Source organism: Muntiacus reevesi, chromosome 1, assembly GCF_963930625.1.
Source record: "Muntiacus reevesi chromosome 1, mMunRee1.1, whole genome shotgun sequence".
Taxonomy (NCBI): Eukaryota; Metazoa; Chordata; class Mammalia; order Artiodactyla; family Cervidae; genus Muntiacus; species Muntiacus reevesi.
Genome location: NC_089249.1, coordinates 195,707,642 through 195,722,969, shown reverse-complemented (window position 1 = coordinate 195,722,969; position 15,328 = coordinate 195,707,642). Strand labels below are relative to the sequence as shown.

At 53.3% G+C, this 15,328-nt stretch overlaps 1 protein-coding gene across 1 annotated transcript in view; it reads left to right on the top strand.

Annotated features, from left to right (window-relative positions):
- The window catches only part of FBN3 (fibrillin 3), a 73,080-nt gene extending 60,207 nt beyond the window's left edge, over positions 1–12,873 (top strand). The window contains exons 59-67 of the mRNA XM_065919113.1: positions 1,002–1,208; positions 2,039–2,164; positions 2,697–2,819; positions 2,989–3,105; positions 7,138–7,266; positions 7,358–7,477; positions 9,326–9,560; positions 10,059–10,209; positions 12,541–12,873. Of these exons, the coding sequence (XP_065775185.1) occupies positions 1,002–1,208; positions 2,039–2,164; positions 2,697–2,819; positions 2,989–3,105; positions 7,138–7,266; positions 7,358–7,477; positions 9,326–9,560; positions 10,059–10,209; positions 12,541–12,873 (1,541 nt within the window). The remainder of the gene's footprint in view (positions 1–1,001; positions 1,209–2,038; positions 2,165–2,696; positions 2,820–2,988; positions 3,106–7,137; positions 7,267–7,357; positions 7,478–9,325; positions 9,561–10,058; positions 10,210–12,540) is intronic.
- The last annotated feature ends 2,455 nt before the right edge of the window (positions 12,874–15,328 follow it).

Genomic DNA, 15,328 nt, shown 5'->3' with positions numbered 1-15,328 from the left:
ACACGTGTTCATCACACGCCCCCAGCTCCCCTTCGTCCCTTCAGTCACCACCCCCCCGAAAGGGGAGAGCATGTCCCCGCTGCCCTATCATCACACCCAGGAAGAGGCCCTCCCCAAGTTCACCACTTCATGGGGCTAAACCTGGAGGGCACCCCAGTGGTACCAGGTGTCCGGGCGACTTATCTGTCCTGGTCCCCAGTGTCCTTGTCGCCTTCTCTCTCCACACTCTCTGCTCCTGGAGCACAGTCGCCACCCCTCAGTTTCAGGCCAAGCGTGTGTATCCAGCTGCCTCCTGCACCACCCCAGCCTCCACGACCCCCAGATGCAGCTCACCCTAGAACAAGTTCAGTACCTGCTCCCTGAACCCCATCTCAGCGATGCCCTGCTTCCCACCCAGACCCCCAAGCCAGCCTCCCCAAGTAATCGGATGACCCCCTCCTCACCTCCGTGGACATCACCTCTCTGCTCTGGCCCCACTGTCTGTCCTGGAGGCCACGACCTTTTGCCTCCATGCTACCCCTTGACCATCCGTTCTCCCTACGGCCAGAGGGGTGCTGCTCTTTGACCTCAGGAAGCCGCCCATATCTGCAGACCAGAGGGTACCCCTCGGATTTGGGGTCTATAGGTTCTGCCACAGTCCAGCCCCAGCCTCCAGAGGGCGGTTCACAGCGCTAGGCTAGGGCGAAAAGGGGGCGGGCAGACTTCCCTGGTGGTCCCCTAGTTAAGACTCCATGCTTCCACTGCAGGGAGCTAAGGTTTGACCCCTGGTCGGGGAAGTAAGATCTTCCATGCTGCGTAATGCACCCAAAGCGGGGTGGGGGGGAACAATACAGTGCTAGGCGACCGCAGTTTAGAAGCCGCCATCCAGTGGACATGCGCAGTCGTGTCGGAGATGCTGGAACCTCCGCGTGGATTCTCAGCATCGCGGATGCCCTTGGGGAAGGGGAACCTGGATGGATGGCTTGTTCCTCCCGCCCGTCATCTCCACCTGTTCTCCCCAGACATCCGGCGGGGGCCCTGCTTCTCTGAGGTGCTGCAGGCCACGTGCCCGGCTCAGTCCAGCAGGGGCGAGGCCGTCACCAGGGCCGAGTGCTGCTGCGCGGGCGGCCGCGGCTGGGGCCCCGGCTGCGAGCACTGTCCGCTGCCCGGCACGTCCGCCCACCGGAGGTTGTGCCCCCACGGCTCGGGCTACACTGCAGACGGCCGAGGTGGGTGGTGTTCACTATCGTGTGCCTGTGCTGCGGCCGGTGTTAGTGAACCAGTGTGTATGCATCTCCGTGCCGGCGGGTGGGTGGACCAGTGTGAACCACAGCCCATTCGTCGCTCTGGGGGTGTGTGTGCGTGAACTTGGGTGGATGGGTTAGCAAGTGTGTGAACCAAACTGTGTGTGTACATGTGTGTGTGTGTCGTTTGTTCTGGGTTTGTTCTTAGAGTGTGAGAGCGTGTGAGCTGGTGTGCATCTCCTATGAGTGCAAGCTGGTTGAACATGTGAGCTGGTGTGTTGTGTGTGCGAGCTTGTTAGCGTGTGTGTGTGTGTGTGTGTGTGTGTGTGTGTGTGTGTGTGTGTGTGCTGGTGAGGGTGGGGGCTGGGTGGGGAGTTCACACCAGAAAGTGGATGAGGAGGAGTGAGCTGGTTCAGGATTCAGGTAAGCATCTGTGAGGATGGGCATGTGTGTGAGCGAGTGTGCGTGTCTGACCTGGAGGAACCCATGAGTGTGTGTCCTGGTGATTCTGTAGGAGCGTCTGAGCAGGTGACTGGCATGCCCGTCTCTGCTTCCATGTATGTGTCTGGGGTGTCCTGATGAGGTGTTGCTGGTGAGGCTGTGTGTCCCCCACCCTGAGGGTTCTCAGCGTCCAGTAGGAGGAGCTTCGTAAGCCTGAGTGTGGGGATCACAGGGGCTGGCTCCCCAGCTCTGGGGTGCAGGGGGGGAAGCAAGGGCTGGCCTTACCTCCCAGGAGAGTGCTGGTGGGCCCGAGGGAGGTGGTGTGTCCTGGTGAACGAGGTGGGTCGCCCCAGCCAAGCCCTGCTTGTCCCCAGATGTGGATGAGTGCCGTGTGCTCCCTCACCTGTGCCCTCACGGTGAATGCATCAACAGCCTTGGCTCCTTCCATTGCCACTGCCAGGTCGGGTATGCACCTGACACCGCTGCCACAGCCTGCCTAGGTGAGCCCCCCGCCCCTTCCCCGAGCCTCTGCTTACGGCACCTGGCACACACTTCCATGAGAAAACCAAGTCCAGAAAGCAAAGCGGCTTTCTTTCCTCCACCCCACCCTGTTTGGGCTGCTTTCCTCCTGTTATTTGGTGCATCCTAAGATTTTCAATTACATTGTGTAGCAGGGGTTCATCTAAATCAGGGTCAGCAATCTCCTGCCCAAAGGCTGAATCCGGCCCTCGGCTTGTTTTGTTAATAAAGTTCTATTGTCACACAGCGTGCCTGTTTGTCTCCTCACCCTCTGTGGCTGTTTTTCCTGCTACAAAGGCAGAGTTGAGTAGTTGGAATTTAGACCACAAAGCCAAATATATTTACACTCTGGCTTTTTGCAGAAAAAAAAAAAAGCCAGTTCCTTGGGTAAGCCACAGATTCTGGTTGTCTAGGGTCTGGGAAAGAGGCCTCAGCTGGGCCTGGGTGGAGACCCCTGCCCCTGAGCCCCTAGGAATGTCTGTCTGACCCTCCTGAGCGCTATGTCCCCTCTAGACGTGGATGAGTGCAGCCAGGTCCCCACGCCGTGTCCCTTCCTCTGCAAGAACACCGAGGGCAGCTTCCTGTGCGCCTGCCCCCGTGGCTACCTGCTGGAGGAGAACGGCAGGGTCTGCCGAGGTGACATCCCTTCCCACACCCCCGCCCCGTGGGGCTCTGTCCCTGTCCTCCCCAGGGGCTGCCCCTCCCACTGCATGGGGTCAGCTTCCGTCTCCAGGGCGTCTCCCCTGGGAAGCCCCCAGCCCTGGCAGGCCCTGCCCTGAGCCCACCGGGACCCTCTGTGTCACAGACCTGGATGAGTGCTCCTCCAGGCAGCACAACTGCCAGTTTTTCTGCGTCAACACCGTCGGTGGCTTCACCTGCCGCTGTCCCCCCGGCTTCACCCAGCACCACCAGGCCTGCTTTGGTGAGTCCCCTCAGCCCTCCTTGGCAGCATGACCCCAGCCTTCACCAGATAAGAAGCAAAGGCACAGTGTGGGCCAGATGTCAGGGACACAGGGGTGATCAAAGTCCTTGTTCCGTCGCTGTTTACATCCTGGTGGTGTCTTGGACCTCAGTCTTCTTCCTCGCCCAAGGGACCTAGGAGGCCACCCTCAGGAGTCTCTCTGACCTTGACCCAGGACACCTACCCTCACCTCTGATCTGCTGAGTCTATCCCTTAGGGCTTCTTCAGGGTGCTCCTAAAAGCCAAGGGGCTTATACAGTCCACACACATCACTTTTTAGTGTCTCGTGACCTGGGAGAACCAGATCTCCCCCAAGGGCCGAGCCCAGTCACAGGTGGCTTTGTTTGGGCTCCCATGATCTCAGCTAACAGATACTGAACACCTGTGTACTAGGCAGTGCTCTAGGCCAGAAATCAGCAGACTCCAGCCAGAGGTCAAGCCCAGTCCCCTGCTTGCTTTTGTCAATAAAGTTTTATTGACACAAAAGCCATGCCCATTCATTTACATATGGTCTGTGTCTGCTTTTGCTACAACAGCAAAGCCTAGTAGTTGCAACAGGGTAAATGATATTTCCTACCTGGTCCTTTACAGAAGCAGTTTGCTTCATCTTGTTCTAGACCCCAAGGGTACAGGACGTGATTCAGTTATACATAGGGGGGTTAAGTCGCTAAATTGTGTCCAACTCTTTTGTGACCCCATGGATTATAGCCCACCAAGCCCCTCTGTCCATGGAACTTCCCAGGCAAGAGTACTAGGGTGGGTTGCCATTTCCTCCTGCTGTTTCTGTCCCAACCCAGGGGCTGACCCTGCATCTCCTGCGTTGGCAGGTGGATCCCTTACCACTGAGCCAGCACATGTGCAGCACATGTGTCCATATACACATATTTATTCTTTTTCATATTCTTTTCCCATGTCGGTTATTACAGAATACTTAGTAGAGTTCCTTGTGCATATTTAGTAGGTCCTTGTTGGTTATCTATTTTATATATAGTAGTGTATGTATATTAATCCCAAACTCCTACTAATTCATCCCTCCCCCTGGCCTTTTCCCCTTTGGTAACCATAAATTTTTTTACTGTGTCTGTGAGTCTCTTTCTGTTTTATAAATAAATTCATATACATTATCTTTTTAGATTCCATATATAAGTGATATCATATGATACTTGTGTTTCTCAGTCTGACTTACTTCACTTAGTATGAAAATCTCTAGGTCCAGCCGTGTTACTGCAAACAGCATTATTTCATTCATTGTAGTATTACTAACCACAGTCACCATGCTGTACACTACATCCCATGACTTATTTATTTTTAACTGGAAATTTGTACCTATGACCCCCTTAACGCCTTCACTCACCCCCCCTAAACCCTTCTCTAACAACCACGAATTTGTTCTCTATCTCTGAGCTCGGCTTTCTTATTTTGTTTATAGATTCCATATGTAAGTGGGATCATATGGCATTTGTCTTTTTCTGTCCAACTGATTTCGTCTTAGCAAAATAGTCACAAGGTCAACCAACCATGTTGTCATAAACAGCAGGATCTCCTTTTTTATAGCTGAATAATATTCCATTGTACATATGTAACACATTTTTCTTTTTTCATCTGTCTTTGGACACTTCGGTTGTTTCAGGTCTTGGCTATTCTGAATAATGCTGCAGTGATCTTGGGGCTGTGGATATCTTTTCAAGTTAGTGTTTTCATTTTCTTCGGATAAACACACCCATAAGAGGAGTCACTAGGAGGCCTGCAATTTTAAAACAGAATTAATGACAAGCCTCACTGAAAGAGGAAATTTGAGCCAAGCTTTGAAGGAGATGAACCATGTGCATATCTGGTAAAGGAGTGAGCATTTCCAGTCATGAAATGACAGGCATTCCCCTTTTTCCGTTGTTGTTGCTCAGTCACTTTCCCGCCTTCCTGAGGTGAGCACACTTAATGTGGCATCTGTGTGTGTGCAGCTGTATGCATGTGCACACGAAGGCTTAGAAGACCCAATTCCTCCTGTACCCAGGAGAGCGTTTAGGTTCCCACAGGGATGTGCCTGGTGTCGAGAATCTTCATACTCGATGAAGAAGATGTGCGCTATATATATGTATGTATATAGTGGAATACTACTCAGCCATAAAAAAGAATGAAATAATGCCATTTGCAGCATTGCAAATGGACCTAGAGATTGTCATGCTAAGTGAAGTCAGACAGAGAAAGACATATACCATATCACATCACTTAACATGCAGAATCTAAAATATGGCACAAGTGAACCTATCTACAAAATAGAAACAGGCAATCAAACATAGAGGACAGATTCGTGGTTCCCAAGGAGGATGAGGTGGGGGAGAGATTGATGGGGAGTTTGGGATTAGCAAATGCAAATTTAGTACAGAGAATAGATAGACATCAAGGTCCTACTGTATAGCATGCTGCTGCTGCTGCTAAGTCGCTTCAGTCGTGTCCGACTCTGTGCGACCCCATAGACGGCAGCCCACCAGGCTCTGCCATTCCTGGGATTCTCCAAGCAAGGACAGTGGAGTGGGCTGCCATTTCCTTCTCCAATGCATGAAAGTGAAAAGTGAAAGTGAAGTCGCTCAGTCGTGTCTGACTCTTCGCGACCCCATTGCAGCCCACCAGGCTCCTCTGCCCGTGGGATTTTCCAGGCAAGAGTACTGGAGTGGGTTGCCATTGCCTTCTCCGACTGTATAGCATAGCGTATTCAATATCCTATAATAAGCCACAATGGAAAAGAATATGAAAAAAAAAAATATATATATATATGTATATATAACTGAATTACTTTGCTGTATACAAGAAGCCAACACGGCATTGTAAATTAACTTCATTTGAATAAGATAAATTTTAAAAAATTATAAAGTAAGGACTTTCCTGGCAGTCCAGTGCTTCAGACTCTGTGCTTCCACCACATGAGGTGTGGGTTCAGTCCTTGATTGAGGGACTTAAGATTCCACATGCTGTGTGGTGTGGCCAAAACAAATTTTTTTTTAATTAAAAAATTTTTTTGAATAATAAAAGAATCTCCAAACTCAAGGAAGCCCAGATTAGGATTCCCCTAGGGAATGTGTGGCTCATTCTGCACGATCCTAGTCCCAGTGCACTTTACCGCTGTGGGTCATGACCGCCATGGCAATGTTGCCTGGTAACCAGGGTGTCTTGGCTCAGGCTGCCATGACAAAGTATCACAGACTGGGTGGCTTTAAAAACAGACATTTATTGCTGGCTCTGGAAGCTGGAAATCTGAGATTAAGGTCAGGTTGTGGTGAGGCTCTCTTCCTGGCTTGCAAACAGCTGCCTTCCTCGCATAGGGGAGAAAGAGCAGAAGTGATCTCTCTGATGTCTCTTACAAGGGCACCGATCCCATCATGAGGGCACCGATCCCCGCCCTCATGACCTGATCTAACCCTGATCACCACACAAAGGTCTTGTCTTCTAATAACGTCACTTTGGGGTTAGGGTTTCAACATGGTGATTTGGTGGTAGTGGTGGAGGCGGATGGGAACCCACACACAGGCAGTCCATGGCTCTGGCTGATATCCCACAATTGTCAGGTTTCCGTGAGGACAGGGTGCAGTGGTCACCCCAGGTCATTTTCCCAGAGAAGGAAAAGGGTCTTTGTTAATTTTATGTTGAGCATTGTCCCAGTGCTTCGTGTGATTAGGTTAATTTAATTCTCATAAACACAATGAGGTAGATTTTATCATCTCTACACTACAGCTGTTGAAACTGAGGCACAGAGAGGGTAAGCCAGTTGCCCTAAATCACACAGCGTTTAGGTGGTAGAGAGTCAAACGAAGTCCTATTTTTGTGTGATCTCAAATGTCTGTGACGTTTCTGTGAAGTGGGCAGTGTTCTGGACCTCCTTTCACAGTGGGGGAAACTGAGGCCTCGGAGAGGTTAGGGTGTGTCTGGAACAGCTGATCAGGTGGTAGGCCTGGCATCATGGTGCCCCTACCACCAGGTGGCCCTGCCTGTCCTCTGCAGACAATGACGAGTGCTTGGCCCAGCCTGGCCCATGTGGTACCCGGGGGCGCTGCCACAATGCCCCAGGCAGCTTCAGCTGTGAGTGCTATCAAGGCTTCACCCTGGACAGCTCCGGTCATGGCTGCAAAGGTAGATCTGGGCTTGGAAGTGAGGTCTAGACCTCGGGGGTGGCCCTGGGGGCTGCCTGGCCAGCCTCTTGTCCTCTTTCTCCATCTCACAGACGTGGATGAATGCAGTGGGCCTCATCGCTGCAAGCATGGCTGTCAGAACGAGCTGGGGGGCTATCGCTGCAGCTGCCCCCAGGGCTTCACCCCACACTCCCAGTGGAGCCAGTGTGTAGGTGAGTGGGGGGCCTGGGAGGAAGCTGACCCTCAATCAGAATCTGTCCAAACTTGGTGACTGGGAACCACTCCAAGGGCAGGATGCTGTGATAAGCAAGACTACCTAAAGGTCTGATGGGCTGGTCTAGAAGTTAGTTGAGTTCCCTGCTGCTGGGGAGGCTAGGGAGTCAGGGGTCTGCAGAGCCAGTGTGGCAGAGTGGTAGTCATTTCTCAGGGAGTGGTAGTCTAGATTCAGCGGAGAGTCTGAGATGTGCCTAGGATCACTGAGAAAGTGTGCTGGGATTGATTAGTGATGTCTGCCATGAATGTGGCAATGGAAATAAGTATGTGTATGCTACATCTTTTGTCATACCTGTTGCAGATGCCCTGAGTTTGAGGGACTAGTCTTCTGCCTTCCCTCCAGCCTTCCTCGCTGCACAGTGTTCTTTGCTGCTCCTGATGACAGCCTCATCCTCAGCTCTCCTCTTCTTTCTCCCCTGCAGTCTAGTCTTCGCATTCTACCCACGTGGGAACCACTCTCCTGCGACCTCTCCATCACCTTTCCTTGGCCTTTGCCTTCTGCCTCCTCTGCTCTGGGTGTCACTGTCTGCCCCTCCCGGACTCTCCATCCACTGTGACTCGGCTTTCTCTCTGCCACTGCCTCCAGCACTGCCTTCTCTCTGGCCCCTCCTCCTGCCCCTCCTGGTGGGTCCTCGGCCAAGTTCTCCTTTTTTTGCCCTGTCTCATGTGTTTGTTTTCCCCTGGGAGCCCACAGGTCATCGCCTCGTTGGCCAGTCCCTGTTTCCCAGCCTGTCTCCTGCTCTGCGTGCATACTTATTCATTCCTTTGGCAATGGTTTGCCCAGGACCTGCCTCATTCAGGCCCGGTGGATGCAGAAGTGAGCTGAGATCAGACTCCATTGCTGCCCACTGGTTGTCCAGTCTCAAGTGGGAGATAGGGATCAATTACGCCAATGGCTCTCAACCAGGTGCCATTTTGAAGTGTTTTGGAGATACTTTTGATGGTCACAACTGGGCGCTGGGTGCTCCTGGCTTTTAGTGGGTGGACAGCTCCCCAAAACAGAACAAAATGGTTTCAAACAACAGTAGTGCCAAGGGGAGAAATTTTGTTCCAAGAACGTCCCACCATTTAGGAATTCCTGGGAAGCTTTTTGTTTTTGAGGTTTTTTCTTTTCTTTTCCCGGCCACACTGCACAGCATGTGGGATCTTAGTTCCCCAACCAGAGATCACACCCATGCCGCTGTAGTGGAAGCATAGAGTCTTAACCACCGGTCCACCAGGAAGTCCCTAGGATTCCTGGGAAGTTTGGAGAAATGCTTCAAAGGAGAATCACGGGATCCGGGGTGGGGAGGTGAAGTATAGGGGCCGACAGACCTAGTCCAAGGACTCACAGGGAGTTTGATGGAGGTTTGTTTTCTTAATAGGTTTATTTATTTATTTATGGCTGTAATGGGTCTTCATTGCTGTGCAGGCTTTTCTCTAGTTGCAGTGAGTGGGTTCTCGTTCCAGTGGCTTCTCGTTGCAGAGCATGGGCTCTAAGGCCTGCAGGCTTCAGTAGTTGCAGCACATGGGCTCAGTAGTTGTGGCACATGGGCTTAGTTGGTCGGCCATATATGGGATCTTCCTGGATCAGGGATCAAACATGTATCCCCTGCGTTGGCAGGCAAATTCTTTACCACTGACCCACCAGGGAAGCCCCCGATGGAGGTTTTGACATTGGTCTTGGCCTTGAAGGAGCTGGAGCTGCTTCATGGGGAGGAGAGCAATGCAGGTGGAGGGCTCAGGAGATCCAAAGGTGGCCTCCCTGCCCCGCACCTCCCGCCCTCTCTCCCCCTCCCCATCCACAGATGAGAACGAGTGTGTCCTGTCACCCTCGGCCTGCGGCAGTGCCTCCTGCCACAACACACTGGGCGGCTTCCGCTGCGTCTGCCCCTCGGGCTTCGACTTTGACCAGGCCCTCAGGGGCTGCCAGGACGTGGATGAGTGTGCGGCTCGGAGGGGCCCCTGCAGCTACAGCTGTGCCAACACCCCCGGTGGCTTCCTGTGCGGCTGCCCTCGAGGCTACTTCCGGGCTGGGCAAGGGTGAGGGGCTTGAGTGGAGTGAACCCAGAGCCCCCCATACCCCGGGAGTGCACACACACTCGCGGGCCCACATGCAGGCATGTATATACCTGTACGCTGAGAAGTGGTGCGGAGGCCCAACAACACCTGTGGATGTGCACACACAAGCTCACACCCACTGTAGGGTGTCATTGTCCTATATACCTTCATCTGCTCAGTGCTAATATACCCAAGTGTGCACAGGGCTCACACCTGTGCCAACATGCCTGGGTACCCTTGTGCATGCCTGTATCCTCGTGTGCACATGTGTGCAAGCCCATGTTGACAGGCTGCATGCAGGTTCACACCCACACCCACGTAAGTCAAGGGCTGCACACACACATGTAGGTGCACGCAAAGCCTCACTGGCACACTCATCTTCGTCCCCATGAGCAGTGTGGCTCCAAGTGGAGTGTAGGCCGGTGGGGTGGCTGGGGAGGTCCCACCAGCCTGACTCACCCACCCCCTGTCCTGGCCTAGGCACTGTGTCTCTGGCCTGGGCTTCAGCCCTGGACCCCAGGATGCCCCAGAGGAGGGGGAGCCACTCTCGCCCGAAGCCTGCTACGAATGCAAGATCAACGGCCAGCCCTCTCGTGACCGGCCACGGCGCAGCGCCCGTAGGGACCACCAGGTGCCCGGGGGGGGTGCACTGGGCGTGGGGAGCAGCCAGGGGATGGGCAGAGATGAGGCGCACAGACTCCAGGTCAAAGCTATCCCCCGTGTCATGGTGACTGCCTGCATCTTCCTGTACTTTCTCAGCCCGAGGATTCCCCTTGGGAGCTCTCTGGGGGACACAGGCCCCCCAAACACCCCAACTTGCTCCCAGTGACAAGTCAGACCCCTCCCACACAGACCCTGGGTGTGATGCCTCCTGGGGATCCTTTCCATGGCATTTGGATGCAGGAGAGATGCCTTGAGCCCCCAAACCTGCCTATGCCCTGGGACTTGTCACCTGTCACCTGGCTGGGACAGCCCTCTCTCAGAGTCCCTCTGGGTTTAAGCATGAGTAACCCTCAAAACAGTCAGCTTAATCCCTTCTTTCCTCCCCCTCCTTCAGACCCTCTGCCTCTGCACCTCTTTCCAGTACCCATGATGCTCCTGGAACTATGCCCAGGCCTCCTGAACCCTCCTTGTTTCTGGAAATTGCAAGGGTCCCTCCCCCCTCCCCACTACACTCTCAGGAACAGCAGAGCAGTTCTGCAGTTTAGCCCCTTTGTCCCCTGGGGCACTCCAGCCATGGCCCTGGCCCCACTAGCTTGTGTGGGGAGGATGTTTTTGTCACAGATTCAGCTTGCTTGTCCTTCAGCTGAACAGTCCCTGAGGCCACTTCTGGCCAGTCTTGCCACCATCCCCTCTAAGGCATCTGAAAGCTAAGCATTTGTTGAGCACCTACTGGATACATGTGCTGCTCTAAGCACTTCTTTTGCTTTTCTTTTCCTTCTAGTTGTTTTCCCCTTTCTGGGAAAAACCATGTGGGTATATTGCCTTTGTTGCCATTATTTTTGTAAGCTTCACAGGGATAAGGCCCAGTGTCTCAGGTTTGCCAGTGTTTTACCAGTCCTTGAAACTCAGTAAGAGTGACTGGAGTGGTTGTCAGGGCTCCTAGCATGGACCCAAGCAGATCTAGGCAGAAGCAGGCTGGGTCTTGTGGTTTTGCTTGCAATACCCATGAACTGCCAGCAGGTGTCACTAAGAGTGCATGTCTAGCAGCACTCCTGGTGAAGGGCTAAATCTCTGGAACTGAAAGGCAGGGGAAGGCCGGGCATGGACAGAAATAGCTTTCACTTTCAGGCAACAGCAAAACACCCCCACCAGCATGTAAATTAGGCAGAACAAACAGCTCTGCCCAGAGCAAAGGAGACGAAAACACAGATAACCTCCTGTGGGATTGGACACATCACCCAGCCAGGGTCAGCCTGCCATTGAGGTTTGTTGGCTTATTCAGGGGTCCTGTCTGGCTGCCAGGGCCAGGAAGCATTCAGAGGAGCTCAGATAAAGAGGGGTTTGTCATCTGCACACAGCGGGGCTCTCAGAGAGCCCAGATGCAGGAAGTGCGGCGAGCCTCCGGAACTGGAGCGATACTGGGCAGCTCCTCTGTCTGGCTCCTCTGTGCTTCTGTCACTGTGTGTCTGGGGCTGGCTCTTGCTGCAATGCCCATGGTCATAACTCTAGCCACCCCAGACCGCCTTTGAGTGACCTTAGCGTTTTGGGCCTGATGCCATCTGACTGCCTCCCGGTCTGGGTTGTTGTTCAGTTGTCAAATCGTAGCTGACTGTCTTTAACCCCATGAACTGCACCATGCCGGGCTTCCCTATCCTTCACTATCTCCAGGAGTTTGCTCAAACTCATGTCCATTGAGTCAGTGATGCCATCCAACTATCATCCTCTGTCGTACTCTTCTTTTACCCTCAATATTTCCCAGCATCAGAGTCTTTTCCAATGAGTCGGCTCTTCACATCAGGTGGCCAAAGTATTGGAGCTTCAGCTTCAGCATCACTTCTTCCAATGAGTATTCATGGGTTGATTTCCCTTAGGATTGACTGGTTTGATCTCCTTGCAGTCCAAGGGACTCTCAAGAGTCTTTTCCAGCACCACAGTTGGAAAGCATCAATTCTTTGGTCTGGGTATCTGACAGGGAATCCTCTATTTCTTCCATCCAGACTGGCAGGGATCCAAGTAGGGTCCCTCGGTCAAAACAAGGGTTCTGAAGTCAGCCTGGCTCCCCCTCTTTGCTTTCCACTTGGGAACCAGTCTTCACCTTCACCCTCTGTCTACAGCCCAAGTTGACCATTGGCCTTGTGGGTGGAGGGTTAGACAGGAGTCAAGGGCATTGAGTGGCCCCTTTTTTACTCCACTTTAGAGACTGGCTGAAAGTCTCCTCTTGGCCCCCTGCCTCCCCCCATACCCCGGCATTCTGATTTCTCCAAGCCCCTGCCATCATCCACCTGGTCTTTCTCCCCAGGCAAGCCTGGCCAGCCTTGACACGGAGGCTCCGCTGACCTTGGGACTGAACCTCTCCTGTCTGGGCCAGGCCCAGCACATCCTAGAGCTGAGGCCAGCGCTGGAGAGCCTGGGGGGCCGCATCCGCTACGTCATTGCCCGCGGCAACCAACGGGGCTTCTTCCGCATGCATCACCTTCATGGTCTCAGCTCCCTGCAGCTGGGGCACCGGAAGCCAGGGCCTGGCACCTACCAGTTGGAGGTTGTGAGTGTGGCCAAGCCCTGGGGCACCCAGTCAGAGGGGCGGCTTGGGGGCCGAGCCCTGCGGCTGAAGGTGCAGTTGCAGCTACTGTAATCCACACCTCCCACCTGGCCCCAGGCACCCCCTGCAGCCTGATTTTCAGACTCACCACCTGGGCACTGCCCCACTCCTGCCTCCTTCCACGGGGTTTTTGGGAAACTGATGTCACTCTTTGCTATGACCCACCCCCCCCCACCGGGAGACCCTAGTGACAAGTCCTGGACTCAGTGGGCCCCAGGGTCCCCATGTGGTCCTCCTCTCCAGAGGTGGGAGATTTGGAAGGCGGGAGCGTTCGATCCCCTGCAGCAATGGCCGAACAGGTGGAACCCCAAAACTCAGGAAGAGTGAAGTGCTATCCTCTGACCTCAAGCGAGCCTGGCCTCTACCCGAGGGACCCCAACACTGTTTCCTGGAGACAGCTGGCAGCCACAGCTGCGTGCCCTCTCCACTTCCACAGCCAGGGTCCAGGAGGGCCCTAGGTTTCACTGTATCTGGTCAATCTCAGGCTGAAACTTCTGCACTGCAGGGGGTTGGGAGGCCATGGGAATGGGTGGCTGGAGTGGGCCTAAGGCTCGCCTCTCCCAGCAGAAGAGCATGCAGGGCCCCAGCTCAATCACTGATGTGCAACCATGTTCATCATCCCCACGGGGAGCTGAGCTAAGGTTCTGAGGATACTTTCATATCAGAAGCAGAGACAACAATAAAATTATTTTGGGTTAAGCACGCCCTTTGGCAAGTTCTGTCAGTAAAGGCTGTTCTTGGCAGGGCCAGGCAGGGCTTACGAGGAGGGGACCAGGAGGACAGCAGCTTTGGGAAGCATGAGCTTCTGCCCCGGGTTCTGAGGAGGAAGGGTGTAGGCGAGATGGGTGAAGACCAACACTACATCTTGGGGCATCATCCCAGGGTGCAGGTAGGTTCTGCCAACTTCAGACCTGGGAGTTCTGGCACAAAGTCAGGCTGCAATGCTAACCACGGGTTCCCTCGAGGGTTTACAATCACTGATAATAATGATTCATGAGCCTAGATGACATACTATACCAGGCACCATTCTAAGTATTTTACAATTACTGACCCATTCGGTCTTTCTTACCGAGTCCAAGATTGCACACTGCTCGCTGCATGACAGGTCGATAAATTGGGAGATGAGATGTTGGGGCAAAGAATAGCGACTTTATTCAGAGAGCCAAAAAACTGAGAAGATGGTGGACTTGTGCCCCAAAGGAATGTCTTGCCTGAGTTGAATCCAGGCTTCTTTTATACTAAAAGGGGAGGGTGTGAAGTCAAACCAATTTCCTGGTTCTGGTCAGCCTCCAGAGGGGAGGGGATGTGTTAATTTCTTCCTTCCTGCAGTTGTTCACAGGTGGGCCTGGCCTGGATGCCTCCCGTAAGCTAATCAAAGGTGTTTTAGCTTTGTGCTCATTACCTGGGAAGTAGGGTTCCCAGAGATGGGCCATTATGTATAAGTTAAGCTTATAGGCAACATCCCTTTAGTGATTAACTTGAAATAGGATACAAAAGGTTCTTCCCTGTTACATATATAACCCTGTGGAATAACTACTTTTACTCTCATCCCCATTTTACAGATAGGAAAACTGAGGCCGAGACAGATTGAGTAACCTGACCAAGGCAACACCAAGGTACAAGTAGAAGAACCGAGTTCAAAGTCAGGGAACCATGCCAGGTTGGACTGGATCTATTGAATTTGATGGCCAAGCTCAATGGACTCATCATGTTAAGGTTAAGCTTGTGCGGGTGCTTTGATGTGTAACAAATGATAGCATATTTAGTTCCCATGAACTTGTATGAGGCAGGCAGTGTTACCACCTCCGTTTTACAGAAGGGAAGCCAAGGCTTCAGGAGTTTGTGGAACCTGCTCCGGGCACCCACAGAGTGTAGTGGGACCAGGACATTCTGCCGAGTCTGCACCCTGGCCCCCGACCACTTATTGTCCTCTAGGGATGGTACATTTGGGTCTCATCTGGAACATTCTCTGTCATGGTGGAAACGGAGGCCACACAGTTGGGTGGCTCGAGCCTGGGTGAGATTCCCAGGGCCCCGGTGTGTGGCTCTGCCTTCCCCTGGAGAGCAGTCACTAGTGCCTGGCTACAAGGCTCTGTACTTATTCCGGTCCTGGCCCACCTGACTTGTCAGGAGCCTCTGGGTCCCATCAGAGCGTGCAGAGAACCTCTCTCTCCATCATCCAGTCTCACTACAGCCCAGGGGTCTGGGCAGAGCAAACATGGTGACCCCAGTGGTGAGAAAGGAAGAAAGGGTGATCTGCTCAAGGCCGCCACTGGGAAGCACAAGGTGGGACTCATACAGAGCCTGCAGCCACTCAAACCGGTGCTTGGCCCTCCCAGCCTAAGAGCATAGACCCTGTGGTCAGAGGGCATCATGTGGGTTTCAACACAGGCTGGAGGTTCACACCCCATAATGAAAGGTGACGGAGACAAGCATGGCGTCCCATCTTTGGTTTATTTAAAAGTTTTGGAAGCACGTCCTGGGAGAG